Source organism: Eriocheir sinensis, chromosome 28 (genome assembly GCF_024679095.1).
Source record: "Eriocheir sinensis breed Jianghai 21 chromosome 28, ASM2467909v1, whole genome shotgun sequence".
In the NCBI taxonomy this organism is placed as follows: Eukaryota; Metazoa; Arthropoda; class Malacostraca; order Decapoda; family Varunidae; genus Eriocheir; species Eriocheir sinensis.
The window spans coordinates 19,020,317-19,041,200 of record NC_066536.1 but is presented as its reverse complement, the minus strand read 5'-3'; the positions used below and the strand labels follow the sequence as shown (position 1 = coordinate 19,041,200).

Sequence of the window (20,884 nt, the reverse complement as noted above, 5' to 3'; positions counted from 1 at the left end):
GACTTTCCTAGTAGGAAGCCTCACCCAGCGCGCGCCGCCTCCTCATATTAATCCTACCTCCATGTAGGTAACAGAACCAGGTAAGACAAATTACTTCTTCAGTGTTTTGGGGAACTTACATGCGTTGCGTGGTCGAGTATCTTCTTCTTGGGTGTTTTATGCTTCGTATCGCTTCTTAGGTCCTCCTTCTCAACACATATACTTCACAGCATGCACACTTGGTTGCTTCGCAGTGCAACACTGCATCCTAACATCAGTTGTTGTGATGTTGCCGGGTATTGCCTTACTAACGGCACCCTAAAAGCTGACGATCAGACGTGGATTCAGTACGTTTTTTTATTAACCAGTAGGAGGTAATGTATTGGGTTTCGTAAGAAATATTACATTTCAAAAAGTCATTAATATTTTTAATATTCTTTTCCCTATTCAAAATATTGAATAAACAGAATATAAAAATATGTTCATATTTTTGTACAACTGCGGCCAGGCGCTGCGAAGAATACAAGGAGAGGGCATGACGTCACAATAGTGAAGCCAGATTGGCTCGCAGGGGTAGTTTTGTGACCGTGAGACGACCTCTGTATCATTTACTTAAAAAAACCCTAATGGGAACCCGATTGATTTCCTTATAGGCCTTTGGGAGTAGCTGATGTGAGAGCTGGAAACGTCTAAAAATACTGACCCTTGTGTCTAAAACGGTCTAACGGAACCTTTCCTGCACACTAAACATTATGGCCGCCGAGGGAGGGCAGTGGCTTCAAGTCAAGTGGCCGCCCAACAATAAAAAAAAACTCATTGGATGATTGGATTCAAAACTCTTCTAGGGTCATGTCTTAGGTCGTCAGACATGCGGTCTACACATGAAATATTTGATGCACTCATACCGCAGCAGCAGGGTATGAAACTCTTTACGTAACACTGGAAATGCAGGGCAGCAGAAAGGCGCCCAAAGATAGCGGCACGAGAGATAGTATTACATTGAAGGTTAATGTAAGCCGCTGAAACATGAGCTCTGTCTATAAAGCATACGCTCGCCTCCTGAAGACTCACCCCATGGCAGTGCAGTGTCTTCAGGCAGGTGAGTGTGCATGAAAGGTATTCCGGGCGTGGGGCTGCACAGAACAGTCTGCCGTCTGCGCCGGGAGGCAAGGCAGCTCAAAGCCCAGTGGGGGCATTGCCTTGCAATTTTGCAAGACCTACAAGTAAAGCTACATTTGTGATCCTGTGTACATTCCATCTCGTTCGTTTACTTATCCTGTTTATATATATATATATATATATATATATATATATATATATATATATATATATATATATATATATATATATATATATATATATATGGACTTGTTTTCTTGCATGATTGTAAGAGTTGAAGTTAAGGATTTGCCTTCTATTTTTTTTTCTTTTTTTTGAGTTTTTAAAAACCCCTATGGCCTCCATAACAATATAAAAACAACCTGAAATAGTTTAATTTGGGTGGGTAAATGTGTAGTTTAGCTCCACCTTGAAATACCATATACACCTTCATGTTATATATTTTTATTTTTATTTTTTTACAACAGAGGAAACAGCTCAAGGGCAACAAGGAGAGTGTAGAAAAAAAGCCTGCTACATGCCGCTCCCATAACAGACAAAAGTAAGCGTACAAGAAGCCTGAAATCAACCGCTCAGCGAATGACCAGTGTTGTGTAGTTTCCAGACTGAAATTGAGAGAATTCCTAAGATGATCGATCATGGCTATTAACCCGGTAGTAGCAACGGGCCAAATTTGTGGCTTCACTGTGTCACTGTGTAGCAGCGACGGGCCAAATTTGTGCCATGATATTTACCAGGGTTGGCAAAAACCAATGTTTAAAAAAAATAAAAAAAAATTTGGGGGGGTTTAAACCAGTTTTTTTTGGTTTAAACCATGTTTTTTTGGGTTTAAACCACATAATTTTTTTTTTCAGTATTTTTATTCCAGTAATTCTATCCGTATATACATATATGAGTTTGAAAAGGAATTATATATAGATTTAGAGATGGATTTAGCAATATATTCATTTGATCTTCATACAATCTGTAAAAGAGGCAAAATGCAGCTTCTCCAACATGCTTTTTAATTGTAATGTTAAAGAGTAGTAAAACATGAAAGACCTCTTCTAATTTTCCAGTTGCATGCTACAAAAACAGCTGTAAGAGAGAGAGAGAGAGAGAGAGAGAGAGAGAGAGAGGGGGGGGGGGCTTTACTGGCTATATCCCGCACTGCATACTGCCACTGCATCGCGCTCCCTGGAGTTAGGGGCGCTGTTATGATGACTCAGAACAACAATGGCTGTCTTAGCATATACAGACTGTACGTATGTACAATTTACAGTCCACAGACGCCAGTGTCACCATGCAACATGGACAGCATGCATCTAATATCTACTGTGCTAGAACCTAAGTAATACTTATTCTGAGTTATTAATGAGAATAGTCACTAGGACTGAAAATCATTAGAATAGTGGTCCTGGCAATTATTCAGGTGACGATTACCATTGCAGCTTCCAGGACAGCGCCCCCCCCTTCGGTGATGGCTGCATTCACGATGCCCTCTCTATAATACCTAGTTACACTATACCTCGCTGCTACAGTAATACACTACCGGTACACAACACTATCACTTTGCACCTTGCTCCCGACCGCAGCTCACAGCTCTGAATGACTAGAATCGTGAGTTACTCTTTCCCTTCTGGAAATTTAGTTTTATGCCTTACCTCATTTGGCATAATTTTTGGTATACTCAGGGGTGTTTTTAATATTATTGGTATTATTCTAGTGTTTGCCCATACTCACCCCTCGCAACCAAAATTGGCTAGGGGGCCATTGAGACTTCGGGAAATGCGGTGGTAAACATGAAATGCATCGCAAATGCACAGTTTTAGAGTTATGAGGGGTTGAAAAATACCCTAGATGTAGGGAAATTCTTTACAATTACTTAGATGTAGGGAAATTTCATACATTCTGGGTTTTTTTTACAACGTACGGAAACCATGCAAGGTAATTATTGAAAATCACTCCGCACCTCAAAAATACGATATTACGCCTCCATATTGTATTTAAGGGCATATTATACATACGGACGATGTGTTTACATGGCAGCGCCATTGCAATATGAGCAGCGTTACAACTAATTCGTTAGCAATGATACGCTAGGTGAGACCAGGTCCACCACGCATGGTTATTTATTTATTTATTTTTTTTGGAACACGCACCTTTACCTAATACTATTTCCGATGGTACGCTAGGTTAGCGATGGTACACTTAGTTAGCCATTAGCTCACGCATGTGAGACCAGGTCCACCACGCGAGGTTATTTTTTTTTTAGAACACGCACCTTTAAGAGGGGGTCCTTGGTTAGGCGTGTCGAGGGGCAAAGCCCCCTCGTTAGCAGGTCGTTAAGTTCGGTTGGAGTAGTTTAAATATGCTCCCCCATCCAAATACCCCGAGTTCACGCAGGTCCCCCAAGATCGTTGGGGGAAGGGGATTAATTCGGCTTTACTTTTAAGTACTTTTTTTTTTTTTTTTTTTTTTTTTTTTTTTTTTAATATTTTATATGGAGGCGTATTATCGTATTCTGGAGGCGCGAAGTCAATATCCACAATCACCTTGTATACTGGGAATACGAGCCCGTGAAGCAGATTCAAAATCCGGTCAGTAAGGATTCACGTGTTCGAACAGCTCGGGCAAGAGGTTCGAGAGCCTGCACTTCCTGCACAAGCCGCAGTACTGTTAAAGGTGCGGTGTTGGATGGATCCTGGCTAGCCGGTGGTTTTACTTGTGTCAGTGATAAACAATGAAGATACACTGTGTTTGGTGCCACGGACTCTGCTTGGAGGACGGAAACCTTGCGATGAGGTGACAACCTACTAGAGAGAGAAGGCATGAGTGTGGTGGAGGCATTTATGTGAGCACAGATGGCTGCCGGTGCCACGCCAGATGGTGATGTGAGCATCATTTGGTGGGTTCACTACGCTTCTCTCCCAAAACAAGCTTGGAGGTCCACTGAGTGTGTGGTTTTCGTATGGGAAACACTAAATTCGTCGCAAACGCTTATTTTAGTGGTGGTGGGAGGAAAAATTCCCTAAATTTAGGGAATTTCCCTAGATCTAGGGAGTTTTTATCCCCCCACCCCCCCACACTAAAAAAATACGCGAATGCGACGGATTTCGTGTCCCCCACCCGAAACCCCGCATTCCCACCAGGTCCACAGGCTTGTATGGGGGGAGGGGGGTGTATGGGCAAACACTAGAATTTTACCATATTTCATTTATATTCATAATAAGGTGCTGGAAGTCAAAGATGTTGACTAGATTCTATAATATATCTAGTGAATAAAACATCAGAAAAAAGCATTATACATATCAGATGAGGGTATCGTTCCTCTTGGTACCGTTTCAGGACCTAAAGTTCCTGATCACCACAGAACGCGTATTGTTCGTGTTCGGTTACTAGTCTGCGGGTCTGTGTGGGAAAGGAGAAAGTGGCCTCCACTGCCCAGCAGTGCCCAGGATTGTACGCTACTTTATGAGGACTTACGCTATCCCAGCTGTGTTATTGTGTCTTACAAGTGGACTTAAGTATCAGAGTGTGCTAGGATCCGTTCCTGATCTCCAGTAAAGGCTACGAGTTGCAAAAACTTGGAAGTATTTGTGGTGTGTTCCTCGGAGGCATCGACGAATATGGCGGAAACGCTGCGGCATCACATTTTTATGTGCTTATAAAGACCCTGAGAAGCCATTTTAACGTGATTTTAGGAGTAAATAAAACTGTTCATATCATATTCTCCCCTCACAGTGTGGCATCAACGACAGGAAGCCAGAAATCTTTAAAATATGCTGATAGGAGTCAGTTTCTGAGTCAAAGGACTCCTCTGCATCCTTGTAGTCTACTGCTGCACACATTAGTTACAGGGGCGTCGGTGGTGCGATGGTGTGGAATGTGGAGGGAGTGGACAGTGCTCGATTGGAAACAAGATATAAAAGACCAAAATTGTGTTTTAACTAAGCTAGAGTGAGGGACGCGCAAGTTTGGTGCGAAAACGGGTCCTATGTAAGGGGTCTTGGCTTGTAACTCCCAAGAAAAGGCTAAGATAATACGCATTTGAAAGATGTGCAAGTCTTAAAAGCGCTGAAATAATGCAACGTGTGCATGTGTCTACCATTCCTGTGCTTGAACAGTGCCATACAGTGAAGGTGATGTGAGGGTGAGTGGGAGGATAAGATGACGTGCTAAAGGATTTTTTAAACAATTCATCTGCTGTTTAGTGAAGTGGCAAAAATATATATATATATATATATATATATATATATATATATATATATATATATATATACAGTCACCCCATGCGTTCATGGTCTCACCCATCGCGGTTTCCGTATTCATGTCAACTAATTGACCCCGCTTATCTGTGGCCCCAGTTTCTCAGATACGGATGCATTGACGCTAAATAGGAAGGCAGACAGGAGGAGGAGGCAGAGAGGAGGGGAAGGAGAGAGGAGGAGGAAGGCAGAGGAGGGAGGGAGGGAGGCAGAGAGGAGGGGGGAAGGGAGCGAGGAGGGAGGCGGGGCAATGAACGTTAGGTTGCTCCTGAGTGACGTCACGGTTAGACTGTGACGTCAAGCTTTCCTATTGGCCAGCAGCTCACTCAGGGACGACTGCTATTGGTCGAGATTTTCTCATAGCAACATTATCCTAAAAAAAAAAAATTCACGCGCCGCCACACTGCAGTGTTGCCAGATTGGACTACTTATCGCAAATTGGGCTACTTTTGGGTCTTCTGTGTTGTTGTCTAACAAGGTCTTGTCTCATTTCAGTCATTAAAAAGAACGAAAAAAACATGTTTTATATGACGTGTCAGAGGTGACTTCCCCAAATGCATATTTTCCCATAGGGTTATAGTCCCGCCGTTCATGGTTTCGCATCGCGCCAAGTCCGAACTAAATACCCATGACGGCGGGGATGACTGTATATATATATATATATATATATATATATGTATATATTTATATATATATATATATATATATATATATATATATATATATATATATACCAAAATTCTGTTTTCAGTTACCTTGACGTTACAGCATTTGAATAGAGATTTGAGTTTTCCAACTGACGTTTTCATCCTGGTGTTAGTAAAATGACTGTGCATAATAAAATAAAAATTAAACCACAATACCTGATGAAACTAAAAAAGATTCACAAAAAAACACTGGTTTTATTGATGGGTTTTTGGTTTAAACCAGGGGTGTCAAACTCATGGCCCGCGGGATAGTCATAAATGGCCTGCTGTATCACGGTAACTTCAATCTTGTCAATGTATTTCCCACCCTTGTTGGCCCTCATGACGGCACTTCAGAGTATGAATTGGCCCTCCAAGGTTTTTGAGTTTGACACCCCTGGTTTAAACCGCCAACCCTGCTGTACATAATTAAAATCTTACATATAGTTAAAACCACAATACTGATGAAACAAACAAAGATACACACAAAAGAAAAAAAATGGTTTTATTAGTTTGTTTAAGCCACTGTTTTTTTTATTGGTTTAAACCATGGTTTAAACCATTTGGTTTAAACTGCCAACCCTGATATTTACCCCCCAAAATATATGATACATGATCTGATCACAAATGCTTTGATATATATTATAAAATGGTTTGTGTGAGGGGTGATTTTTTCTCATTTTTCTCGCTTAGAGGGACCATTCAGAAACATGATCCCCACTGCTACCGGTTTAATTAGTGTCTGTACTCAACGATAAATTGTGTGTGATGGATGTTCAGTGTGTGGGAAATAATCGTTGGATATTAATTGTGATACTATTATGAAAATATTAGACATGAAAACTTAACTAATAGTTATATGTGATATTATTTGTGAAAGAAATTGAGACACTCGCTCACTCACTACGATGTTTGGGAATAAGTGCATCGAAGACTATTATTGAAGCTAACGTCGTAATTGTTGACGGCCCTCGTAGAGCGCTGCATTAGCAGCTGAGCAGGGCCTGAAACTTCATCAACGATAAACGGTAAAGATTGGTCAATTTTGGGTGGAGAGGTGTCTTGATACACTCTTCATGAAGGAGGTCAAGTCAATTAAAATGTGAAAATACATGACCTTTTACAAAAATATGAAGGTGCACATGGCTAGAAAACAACCTAACCTAAGCAAACCTACCATTACAATGCTAGGGTCACTGATGCATTGGACGGTCGGGCAGCGAATGCAGTCTGGGGTTTCTTACCTAGATTTCTTACCTAGATGGGGAGAACCCCATCTAGAATCAAGTGGTGGCTCCAACCAAGACAGCAAGTAGATTGTCCTTTAAAGGACAGTCCAAACAGATGTTCTGATGGTTGGCTAATGTGGCATCACCAAGACCACACAAACCACTGCCATAATACTCTTGAGCAAGTGGCAAGATAATGCAGTCAGGTTGGCAATCCCGAGTGGAAACCACAGCACAGGACACAATTTTACAGTTCAAAGTGATACAGGTAACTCGATTTATGTGAGTATTGTGTTCTTGAAGAGGTCCCATAAATCAAAAACAATGTAAATCAAACAAGAGGTAGGTATCTATCAAAAAATAAATATTCACTTCATTCAGTGGAGAGAGAGAGAGAGAGAGAGTATCCATATCACCGAGATATCCACTCAGGCACTCAGTGTCAGCCTCACTCGTGTGAGGAAGAAATGAGGGACACCATGAGCGACTGGCTAATATTGGTACCAATACTGTGCCATATAGCTGGTGCCGGTACCTGCCCACCCCTATTGTTGAGTAGCGTGGCAGCGTGGGTTCTGTATTGTTGTTTAAGTGGCACGCGGGAAGAACTGAGCTCAGCTGCGTGGCCATGGTGCCATGTGAGTCCAGTTGCATGAGACATATGGTGGCCACTCTAGAAAATGTCACGTATAAGTGAAAAAACATGTAAATTAAACATTTATTTGGATTTTGGACCCTGTGTTATTTCAAAAACGCGTAAACCAAACTCGCATAAATCGAGAGTTACCTGTACTCAACAACCCAAAGTCAATCAAAATCATACAAAATTTGACCAAGAGAAGTGTCGAGATGCTGTATAACCCTTTCATTGCTAAACACTCGCAGCGAGCGTTAGGCGCATTTGCTTGTGGTGCTAAACGCTCGCTGCGAGCTCCACCCGCACTTAAATCTCCCACGTATGAGAGTGTTCCAACACTAATTCTCACAACACAGGATTGCCAATTGAGTGGGTTCTTCACTAAATTTGGTGGAAAATTATATCAGCCCAGTGCGGCAAATCTACGGTCGAGTAACTGGTGGATGTTCTTGCCCAATATAGCGGCATTTTTGCATAGCATCACCTATCACCTGACTGATTCTTTGACCATATAGTTGTAAATATTGCAGTTGGCAATACTCCCTTGCCAGAGTCTGAAGAAAAGATGTCCGCAGTTACATCAATATGGCTGATCATCCCACCCACACCGATGTAAGTGTTAACATTCAACGCTCCCTGAACGTGCATGTACGTTCACAAGAGAGGCATACATAACCGACTCCAATAGATCTGGACCTCCTCTTTCCAGTGGTGTTTTTGGTTTTTAGCTGTGATGAATAGTTTTTGAGATACAGAGGTTAATAGAGGCTGCCCGACTGGGCCTGAGGGGATAGTTGCGTCCGCACCGCGCACAAGGAAAGGGTTTAAAGCATTAACAGAATTCACTACGACAACTGATTTGAGTAAATTATTCCAAATGCTAATGACCCGCACTGAGAAGAAACAAGCTCGAACAGGTGCCTACCTGTAGGTTAGTTTGGTTTGGTTAGGGTAGCAATGTTAGTTTTTGATAATACATATGCACCTCTATATCATGGTTAGAGGGTATTTATTTTTTGCCACTTTAATCAAAGCATTAACATGTATACAGTCAAACCTCAACATTTGCGCACATATGGGCGATCTGAAGGTGCGCAAATGGCGAATGCGCAAATGGCGAACTTAATAACCTATGGGGGAAAATAGATTTGGGCAAACCAAATGGTTTGCTGGCAGGAAACACGTCATACTCATTGCCAATCTCTCGCTTTTTTTTTTTCACTGTCCACCTTCTTAATCACTTCCACCTGTGCTATGGTCATCATCAGGTTCTTCCTGGGTTTAGGCTTCGATGACGCTGCGTGCAGCATGATGGTGGTGCAAAGGTGAGGCAGAAAACATTGAATAATCGCAATCACCACGAGACAAGGAGAGACGATCGGGTTATGGCGGGAAATGACTTGTTGTGTACGTTGGCAGTGTTCTTCACTGGCGGCAGAGGGCGCACTGTAGCTCGCTGTAGCTCGCCAGCGGACGACATTTTGCTGCCAGAACAGCTATTAAACCTCCTCAGAAGATCAGCGGACACCATTTTGCTGCTAGAACAGCTAGTAAACGTTCTCAGAAGATCAGCGGACACCATTTTGCTGCTAGAACAGCTATTAAACCTCCTCAGAAGATCAGCGGACACCATTTTGCTGCTAGAACAGCTAGTAAACGTTCTCAGAAGATCAGCGGACACCATTTTGCTGCTAGAACAGCTAGTAAACGTTCTTAGATGATCAGCGGACACTATTTTGCTGCTAGAACACCTAGTAAACGTTCTTAGATGATCAGCGGACACCATTTTGCTGCTAGAACAGCTAGTAAACGTTCTCAGAAGATCAGCGGACACCATTTTGCTGCTAGAACAGCTAGTAAACGTTCTCAGAAGATCAGCGGACACCATTTTGCTGCTAGAACAGCTAGTAAACGTTCTCAGAAGATCAGCGGACACCATTTTGCTGCTAGAACAGCTAGTAAACGTTCTCAGAAGATCAGCGGACACCATTTTGCTGCTAGAACAGCTATTAAACCTCCTCAGAAGATCAGCGGACACCATTTTGCTGCTAGAACAGCTAGTAAACGTTCTCAGAAGATCAGCGGACACCATTTTGCTACTAGAACAGCTAATAAACGTTCTTAGATGATCAGCGGACACCATTTTGCTGCTAGAACAGCTAATAAACGTTCTTAGATGATCAGCGGACACCATTTTGCTGCTAGAACAGCTAATAAACGTTCTTAGATGATCAGCGGACACCATTTTGCTGCTAGAACAGCTAATAAACGTTCTCAGAAGATCAGCGGACACCATTTTGCTACTAGAACAGCTAATAAACGTTCTTAGATGATCAGCGGACACCATTTTGCTGCTAGAACAGCTAATAAACGTTCTTAGATGATCAGCGGACACCATTTTGCTGCTAGAACAGCTATTAAACGTCCTCAGGATCAGCGGATGCTATTTTGCTGCCAGAACAGCTAGTAAACGTCCTCAGGATCAGCGGATGCTATTTTGCTGCCAGAACAGCTAGTAAACGTCCTTCAAAGATCAGCGGATGCCATTTTGCTGCCAGAACAGCTAGTAAACGTCCACAGAAGATCAATGGACGCCTTATATTTTTTTTTTTTTTTTTTACAACAAAGGGAGACAAAAAAAAAAAAAAACAATAATAAAAGAAAGCCCGCTACTCACTGCTCCCAAAAAAAGAATTAAAAGAGGTGGCCGAAAGGAAGATCAAATACGGGAGGAGAGGTGTCCTGATACCCTCCTCTTGAAAGAGTTCAAGTCGTAGGCAGGAGGAAATACAGATGAAGGAAGATTGTTCCAGAGTTTACCAGCGTGAGGGATGAAAGAGTGAAGATGCTGGTTAACTCTTGCATAAGGGATTTGGACAGTATAGGGATGAGCATGAGTAGAAAGTCGTGTGCAGCGGGGCCGCGGGAGGGGGGGAGGCATGCAGTTAGCAAGTTCAGAAGAGCAGTCAGCGTGGAAATATCGATAGAAGATAGAAAGAGAGGCAACATCGCAGCGGAATTTAAGAGGTAGAAGACTATCAGTAGGAGGAGGAGAGCTGATGAGACGAAGAGCCTTAGACTCCACTCTGTCCAGAAGAGCTGTGTGAGTGGAGCCCCCCCACACGTGAGATGCATACTCCATACGAGGGCGGACAAGGCCCCTGTATATGGATAGCAACTGCGCGGGGGAGAAGAACTGGCGGAGACGATACAGAACGCCCAACCTCGAGGAAGCTGATTTAGCGAAAGAGGAGATATGAAGTTTCCAGTTGAGATTTTGAGTTAAGGATAGACCAAGGATGTTTAGTGTTGAAGAAGGTGACAGCTGAGTGTTGTCGAAGAATAGAGGATAGGTGTTTGGAAGATTGTGTCGAGTTGATAGGTGGAGAAACTGAGTTTTTGAGGCATTGAAGGACACAAGGTTCCTCCTGCCCCAATCGGAAATGATAGCAAGGTCTGAGGTTAAGTGTTCTGCAGCCTCCAAAACAGCCACCAAAACAGCTAGTAAACGTCCTCAGAAGATCAGCACTCTCCTCCTGAATTTGACCTTGCTTTTGGCCACCTCTTCTGATTCTTCTATGGGAGCAGCGATTAGCGGGCTTTTTTTTTTTTTTTTTTTTTTTTTTTTTGGGGGTTGTGCCCTTGAGCTGCCTCCTTTGTTGCCCAAAAAAAAATTGGTCTTTTTTTTTAGCTTGAGTGGTTCAAAATTATTTTTTCTCAAATATCCCCTATAGCTTTCCATAATAGAGTATAAGAACCGAGGATATGGCCAAAATGACGTTTTGTGCTACCTTGACCTTGACCTTTAACCTCTGACATCAGGCCATGCAAGGTGCATCATTTGGAAGCATTTTTTTAAATTTTATGAAAATCTTTTTTTTTTTTTTTTTTTTTTTTTTTTTAAGCTGACCTTGGGTGAACTTTTTGAGGTCAAGGTCAAGCCCATGCAAGGTGCATCATATGGAAGCATTTGTTTCGAAATTTGATGAAATTCTATTGTTTGGAAACTTTGACCTTGGGCGAACTTTTCGAGGTCAAGGTCAAGGCCATGCAAGGTGCGTCTTTCCATGAGCTAAAATATGAACCAAGTCTGAGACTCTACGATAGGGAGAACCGAAGTTATGGCCAAAATGATGTTTTGTGCAACCTTGACTTTTGATCTTTGACATAAAAAATTTAATGGGTTCTAATCTGGATAGGCACGAAGCTTCCCTGAAAAATTGGTTGAGATATCTGCAAAAATTGTGCATAGGAGACTGCTCACGAACACACAAACATACAAACAAATAAATAAATAAATAAATAAACATACCGACCCGACCGAAAGTATAACCTCCAAATTCGTTGGCGGAGGTAATAAACAAAAGATGTGCATTCCCATATTTTGAGTTCATTGTTCTCCCTTCGCATATTAGCCATGATGTTTCACACTGAAGCAATCCAGGCACATGAATGGACTACCCTCACAGCCAGCACAAAAGGTTGACACTTTCTTTACTCTTTTTGCTGCAATTTTCCATCCTTCATTCAATGAGGAGTCATAATTTGAAGATAGACTGTAGAATTCCCAACAAGAATCTTCATCACCAGAGCCATATTCTGGAGTGACACTCTTCACCTTCTTCGTGGTAGACAAATTGATGGGTTCCATTACCAGTAAAAAATACAAGTAGAATTGGTTAATTTACTGTATTGTAAGGTAATCAGTTGAACAATTGAAATAACAAATCATATACAGTAGCTTATATTCGTATATATGCACAGAAAAGCCATCTTGATGGCCTGCCCCAAAATGGTTCAGGCCGCAACAGATTCATAAAACATTATATTGTTGCGGCCTGCCTCCATGTGGGTCAGGCTTTCTGCTGGCGCAATTACGCTCTACAAGCCGCCAGCATAACACGCACCTCTTCTCTGTCTGGTGGCTACCGGCAAACTGGAGATATTCACATTCAAAAATCATCACAACATCGTGGTGGCGCAGTTGCTGCCAGCCACAAGATATGTGTTAAGAGGAAATGAAAGAGGAATTTAGAGGAGGATTGAGAGGTTTAGAAGAGGATTAATTCTCTTCCATTTCCTTTTGACCCTTTACATACTGTTACGCCGACGTCTGCGTCATGGATGGAAAGGGTTAAACTACACACTTAGCTTTGGGGGGTGAAACCTCTCCTTAGAGGTATTTAAAGTATTGGGGAATATGGAGCTGAGGGTAGCCTTCACTGCCATTTGCAACAGTAGTATATTGTGAAGTGTATCACACTTACGTATTTAGCTACACAGCAACCGACAGTCTCCTGCCATTACTCCTGGCTTGTTGCCTCATGATGTTGCTGGCTTGTGTGTTCATGGCTCAAGACACTGTTCTTCACCCGAGACATTTTTTGTTCAGAAAATTTGTGAACCAATTTGTTTGTGATGAGAGGCATTTGTGACCCAAGGTTCTACTGTATTAAAAAAAATGCTATGCACCTGATAGGTTCATTTGTTTTGATAGACAGCAAGCATAATATAATAACACTAATTTAGGAGTCTAACCAGTTATGGTATACCTAAAGATTTTTTTCTGTCCACCAGGCACACTGATGGGAGCTGGAGATGTTACGTCACAGATGCTCATTGAACGCAAGACATTCAGAGAATACGAATGGCAGAGGACAGCACGCTTCTTTGCTCTTGGCACATTTTTGGTTGTGAGTGTTGTCAAGGCAAGCTGATGTGCATGCATGCTGATTTGATAGTTCAGTATTAAGTTTGAAGTTTAGTAAGTGAATGATGCACAGATTACATTAATATACCCTTATTGACCAGCACAACAATTTTATCCCTAAATGACATATTGACAGTTGATGCACTACTAGCAGCTCCTATGCAAAAGCTTTTCTATCTCTCTGATAAACTCATCTTTTATACAGAATTCTACTTGAAGGTTTCTAAGAGTTACACAGCACAGGCTCCAGGTATAAATTTGTATATGGATAACTTCATTGCATTAAATGGACCGTATTGGCTATACAGGCAGCGCCACATGTGGCCACTCAACTCTAAGCTGTATTTTCCATAGAGTTCAAGTTATAGACTAGAGTGCATCTGAGGCTGTCTCCGGGATACACGGCCATGATGCTGCCGTCGCCCCAAGCCGATGACTGCACACACTTCACTTCTTCCCGATTTCAGTTTTTCTCCATGTCAAATAGTAGAGTCAGGAAATCGGGTAGGAGTAAAGTGTATGCAGTCGTTGGCTTGGAGCGGTGGCGGCACCAAGGCCATGTATCCTGGAGGCAGCCTCAAACACACTCTAGTATAGAGCTTGAGTTTTATGGAAAGTACTGCTTTGACAGTTCACTGAGTGGCCACGTGTGGTGCTGCCTGTATAGCCAATATGGTCCATTGAATTATATTAAAAATACATTTGAATTAGGCTATCATAGACTTTAGGACTGTGTTCTTCAGTAAACTCAATATAAGGAAAAGTCAGTTACAATACTGTTTACTTTTCTCAGGCTCCGATACTATCCAGATGGTATGGTTTCCTGGACCAGAAGTTGGGTTCTAGGAAGAGGATTTCTGCTTTCAAGAAGGTGGCATTGGATCAAGGAATTTTTGCCCCATCTTTCCTTGGAGTGTTCATGTGCGTGCTAGGGGGTTCTCAAGGTCACTCCATGGCCCAAATAGAACAAGAAATAAAGACAAACTACAAGGATATTCTTCTTGTGAATTGGAGTGTAAGATGCATTGATTAACACTGTATATTAGTGTCTACATTAGAATGTAGCCTTACCTCACCCACCCTATAATGCAAAACCCAGGAGTGCCTCTGAGCAAGTGTCCATGCAATCCCCCTTTCCAACCTAAGTACCTCTTGGCAGTATCTATCGTCTTGCTCAAGCCATGAACTCTGTTGGCATTCCCTTGGTATCCTCCTCTCAGGATAGTCTTACAGAAACAACATAGTGAGCAGGGTTGACTTTTGGGAAGCGTACTACATGCCCACATAGTCAGAGTTGGCATTCAAAGACTGCAGGTAAAAGGGCTTGATACAGTCTTTTGAAGCAATTGCTGGTTTGATACAAAGTCATTTCGGCTGATATCTCATGATTTTGCATAAGCTCTTATTACCAAAGGCATCAATCTGCCTCCAAGTCATTATTCAGTGTCTATTTTACAGCCATATAGTAAGACATGGAGCACCAGCAACTTTAAGATCTGGGCCCGAATTTACAATTAATCTTAAACCGCTAAGTTTGACTTTAGGGCGAGTTTAACTTTATTCTTCATCTTATCCCTCATAAGTTGATCTTAGCTGACGGGATATTTTAGGCGGGCCCAAACCCGTCTTAAGGAGCCTAAGTCGAACTTCAGTCGCCAAGATGGCCGAACGTCAACAAGCCCGTCAGCGCCAAGAGAAGACTTTTCAAGAGCGAAGAGACGTTCTGAATACTTTGAGTGACGCAGAACTATTGAAACGCTACAGACTGGATCGTGCAGGAGTACTGGTCGTAACGGATTTGGTGAGAGGGGCCCTGCAAAGCCCTACTTCAAGGAGTTTTGCATTGACACCCGAAATGAAAATAATTATTACACTGCGTTACTTAGCAACGGGGAAAATGCAGACGTGTAACAGTGATGATCTTGGTCCATCACAGTCGTCAGTAAGCAAAGCGATCACCGATACCCTCAAGGCACTTACACAACCAGCCATACTTGTCCAATTCATTCGATTTCCTCGCACCGTCCCTGAAATCCGAGAGAAACAACAAGAATTTGTGCAAGTTGCAAACTTCCCTGGCATTGTTGGTGTAATAGATTGCACGCATGTCAGGATACCCCCAGGGAATATGAAGCAGACCATGTCAACAGGAAGAATTTCCATAGCATAAACACACAATTAGTGTTCGATGCCAAATATAATATTCTTAATGTTGTAGCTAATTGGCCTGGGTCCACTCATGATGCTCGTATTTGGCGTGAGAGTGGCCTCAAACGCATGTTTGAGGATCATCGTATACCACCGGATTCATGTCATCTATTAGGGGACAGTGGCTACCCTTGCAGACGGTATCTGTTGACTCCCTTCCCTCTACTATGTGTAGAGTGTGGCAGTCTCTCCAATTCACTCCCCTTTTCCTCTTGGGAGAAGTGAAAGCGGCAATATTTTCCATGATTACTTCGTCAGAGGGTGGGTGATGCAGGAATGAGGAAGACGAACAGGAACGCGTGTCCGTGTTTACATTCAAGAGAAAAAAAAAAGAATATCACCTTGCGCGGATGATAAACGTAACCTTTATTTTATAAATACTACCTTATTATGCCCATATTTCTGAAGTATATCATCATATAACATTGATAAAGTAGTATTACTACATATTCAATCACTGAAGTGTCGCAATTCTGCAATTTAAAAAATACATCTTTTGCCAGGACAAATTTTCATACTGGATCAGCTGCTGAGTGAAGTTGAACTTATTTTTTCATTTAAGCTCAGCTATAAGTTAAACTTGAGATTCAGTGGAACTTTTAAGTTAAAGATTAAGATTAATTGTAAATTCGGGCCCTGGATCTTTGTCCATCTGCACAGACATTGATAATGACATATACTCGTGCTAAGCGAGTCCATCACACCTTAGGCCAAGCCAGTTCACCTGTGACTTCTTGACAAGATATGCTGTTTTTCTGCCCTACACTACCAAGGTACAGCACTGTCTCCAGGATTGCGAGTTTCAAGTTTGCGAGAGTTTGCGATAGGGACCCCAAAAAATTGATTTTTATTGAAAACTGAAATTGCGATATGACCCGCAAGGAAAAGGAAAAAGCTGCTAAAACTGGGTTTTTTCACACCTTGTTGTGGTCCTTGATTTCCATTCTCGTTCTTACCCACCCCCTGGGCCTTTCCATTGGCTGCAGGAAGCATGGTGAGTGGGATCCGGGCAGCCAGGCGCATATGTGCGAGCAGCCTCAACCGCACGCCGGGCCCGAGCAGCTGACAGGCGGCTGATAATGGTGATGGTGATGATGAGCGTCAGCGGCACGGCCCCCACATCAGCGCCACCCAAACGGCACCTTCATCGGGGCCAGTGCATGTGTGGCTGTGCCCATCGTGGGCCCAGGCTCCTCAATCTGCCAATTCCCACCTTCCACATGTTGTGTGGGACCTCTTTCTTTTCTTCCATCTTTTACTTTTCAAAAAGAAGAGATGGAAGAAAGGAAAGGGGTCCCACACAACATGTAGAAAACAAGAAAAAGAAGAAATGGAAGAAAAGAAAGGGGTCACGTGCAACATGTGGAAAACAAGAACTGGCAAACTGAGAAGCCTAAACCCACAACAAACAGCCACACACACACACGAGCCAGGACAAAAACACCGTTCAGGCGGCGCCATGCAAAGGCCACGCCGCCGACACTCATCATCACCATCACCATCATCAGCCGCCCACCAGCTGCTCGGGCCCAGCGCACGGCCGGGGCCGTCCGCACAAGATGTCAATGGTTTTCAATTTTCCCCATAAGAATAATGGTTCAAAGTTTGCGACCCGCAACGTCAACCTATTTATCGCAAACTTGGAGACAGTATATGAAATTTTCCAAGATATCGATGTCCTTGCCACATGCATGAACAGACTGTACTGTTCCATCTAGCAAGATTCCAAACACCTGTACCTTGGTAGTCCCAGGCTTTGCCTCCTTGTGCAATGCCTTGAAAGTCATCATCAGAATCTTCACTGACTGCAAGAATCATTGCAAAATGGGCAAAAGCTAAGCCTTGGTTTTGCCAACAGATGCTCCATAATGATTTTGATCCACAACTTTGCGTAATTAACAGTCTCCTAATGTTGAAAAGTGATTGCCATACAACAGTCAAGACCACATGCAACTCATGGGTCATGGTCTAGCCTCCAGTTTTGAGCAGCTTTGTTTTATTGTTGCAAATACCAACTGCCTTCCACCCCTCAACTTTGCTGCAGCCACTCTGACCTCATCAAGAGAGGGTGTGCTTTTGTCAATGGATGGATCAACATCTGCCAGGGACAAAGGCTAAAACTGGTTCACTAACAGAGTGGTAGATGAGTGGAACAGGCTGGGCAGTCATGTTGAGAGTGCCAATACAATAGATTAGATAAGTTTGTCGATAGTGATGTTAGGTGGGGTTAAGTTCACAGGAGCTGCCTTGCACAGGCCTATCAGCCTCTTGCAGACTCCTTAGGTTCTTATGTTCATTTGCAGTCCAGCAGTTGGAGCTTCATGCTCGGAGGAACCACCCTATACAACTGCCCAAAGTGTACTCAGCCTAACGAACACTACCTATATATATCTAGCATGAAGCAGCCATCAGCTGTTCAGTTATCACTCACTTGAGAGGGAGGCTGTGAGCGGAGCTTCTTGAGGGCTCAGTAAGTAGGTCAGATGCCATTTGGACTGAAATGGCCAGTGTCCTCTCCTCAGGAGAGCTCAGGTCCTACATGACAGACCCCTATATCAGTCCCGAATCCCAGCAATCCTAGCAGCATGACTTCTCAATATTCTCCAATGTTCTCCCCAAGGCAAAACACTACTTGATCTCAGGCACTCTAGTGTACTCTTTTGGAGCTTGAGAAGTTTCACTTTTGAAAATATCCCACAATTTAACAAGAGTAAGGTTATGGTATTTAAAAGGACAAGAGAGCATTGATTTTGCTAAGCCATACAAAGTTAGAGTAGAGAGCACAACTTAAGTGTAGGATATGGCCAGGGGAAGAGAAACTGGAAGAGGTGACTGAGTTTAAAGATTTTGGGACAGTTTTATGTAAGCATGACAGTATGGAAAGTGAGGTTAGGGAAAGAGCAGTGAAGGGCAGACAGGTAGTAAGTGCATTGGAGAGAGTTATGAGAGGAAGAAGTGTGAGCATGTGGGTAAAGAGGGGCATAAGGAACAGTATTATCCTGCCAATTCTGTCGTATGCATCAGAGACATTGACATGGAATGCAGTATATCAATTGAGAATACATGAAGTGGAAGTATGGTATACAAGAGGTGGATGTGGTGTTTCAGGATGGGAGGGAGAAAGTAATGAAAGTGTGTATGAGCGGTTTGGTATAGGTGTGACAGCAAGGGTTGTTGTTGAGTGGTCAAATGGATGAAGCATGGTACACTGAGAGGGTTTGGGCACATGATTAGAAATGAATGAGAAAGAATTTATGCAGTGAATGTATGAGGTAAGGATTGAGGGAGGGGGTGTCAGGGGAAGACCACCAATGAAGTGGATCAATAGGGTGAGTGAGTGTACTGGGGCAAGAGAGTTGGAAGTAGCAGGATTTAGTGTGCTGAGAGGGAGTGCCGGAACAGGGAGGGATGGAGACACTTCTGCCACAGCCACCCCCTGGAGGGAAGTTCTCATGTGGGAAGAGGGCATCAGAGATGATAGATAGACAGAAGGCAGGGTGAACACCAGGCTAGAATACACTTGAACACTTTTAACAGTAGCAAAGGGTACAAAATATATAATGTAAACCAATATGGAGCAGTGGTAGTGCCATAGTATAGTATCAGGCATTTCACTGACCATTCCTGTGCCACAATATGGTATTTCTACATCATATATCTTATGGTGTTTGAATAATTGAGATCTAACAATTTGAGACAAAAAAATAGTATTCAAGAGGTTTGGTAAAGCAGTCAACAGATGTTTGAAGTTACCCTGTAAATCATCAATGCTCTTTAATCTTAATCTTTTATTCTTTATAATGCCCAGTGCTGAACACATAGCTTATGGTCTTGCAGTACACACGACTCAATTTACTTTTATTTTCAGGTGTGGCCTGCTGTTCAGATCATCAACTTCTCCTTTATACCCCTCCACCATCAGGTGTTGGTGGTGCAGGTTTTTGCTCTCTTCTGGAACACATACTTGGCATGGAAGACAAATAAGAGCCCTACATTTTCAGAGTCCCACTGAATTTCATGTCACCATACATGAGTTAGAAGGGTATAATTACCTCATCCTTTTTTAGTGTTTTGTGTGCAATGATTTTTTTAGCCTTTTTTTTAAGAAACTTTGAAGGTTGACAGTCAGACTATAAATAAAGGTGTTCTAAGAAACTTTTTAATACAGAAGCCCCCCGCCGTTCACGGCCTCACTGTTCACGGATTCGTTTATACGCAGGTAGGGTATTTGCAACACCCCCCGCCGAACGCGGATGAAAACTCGCGTATACGCAGTCTGTAGCACTCAGCTCGAACGTTGCGCAATGTAAACAAAGAAACCGTCCCTGGGGCTGGATCTTGGACTGGATGTACAGGACTGTCTCTTTCTAAAGGAAACTTACTTATTTTTGCTTTCTAAACATCAAAATTCGATTTAAGTGTCATATTCATGCATGGAAAGCCACAATGCTATTCACACTACGTATTTCCCTGTGGGTTTGACGTTTGGTTGACAGGATCATGGTGGTCAAGAACCAGTTATCCTACGTGCACTATAGTGAAAACTCATTGATCTGGGACACAGAAAACATAATAAAACTGGAATAACTTCATCTCTTTCCCTCCCAAACAGAACATTACAGTGTTAAAGCATAAGCGAAATAATCCTTAAGTATGATACACATAGATGCTTCTCGGGTCTTTCAAGCTTGGCAACGCTGTCCCTGCACTAATAACGATATTCAGTTAAAGTTATTGTTAAAACCATCAATTAGGGATGTTTTATGCAATAGTTATGGGTCAGGAAACGGAATATAGTATGTGCTAAGTACGATGATCTGGCAACACTGGTGTACCCAGAGCAAAACAAACAAATTGTTTGTTTTGCTCCACCGTGGCCGCCATCTTGTTTGAAACAAGATTTTGAGGAAAAGGATGATCACCCATTTTGAGGAAACTGCGGACATCTCTCCTTCTTGAGGTTCTGGGCCTCTGGCAAGGTAGAATTGTCAACTGCAATATTTACAACTATTTGGTCAAAGAATCAGTCAGGTGATAGGTGAAGCTATGCAAAAATGCCACTATATTGG

General features: G+C 42.6%; 1 protein-coding gene across 1 annotated transcript; it reads left to right on the top strand.

Annotated features, from left to right (window-relative positions):
• Positions 1 to 511: 511 nt before the first annotated feature.
• On the top strand, positions 512 to 20,403 carry LOC127004689 (protein Mpv17-like). Its single transcript, XM_050872778.1, has 4 exons — positions 512 to 1,078; positions 13,475 to 13,590; positions 14,401 to 14,622; positions 19,684 to 20,403. Exons 1-4 carry the CDS (start codon positions 1,006 to 1,008, stop codon positions 19,825 to 19,827), a joined length of 555 nt encoding a protein of 184 aa, XP_050728735.1. The 5' UTR covers positions 512 to 1,005; the 3' UTR covers positions 19,828 to 20,403.
• Positions 20,404 to 20,884: the final 481 nt, after the last annotated feature.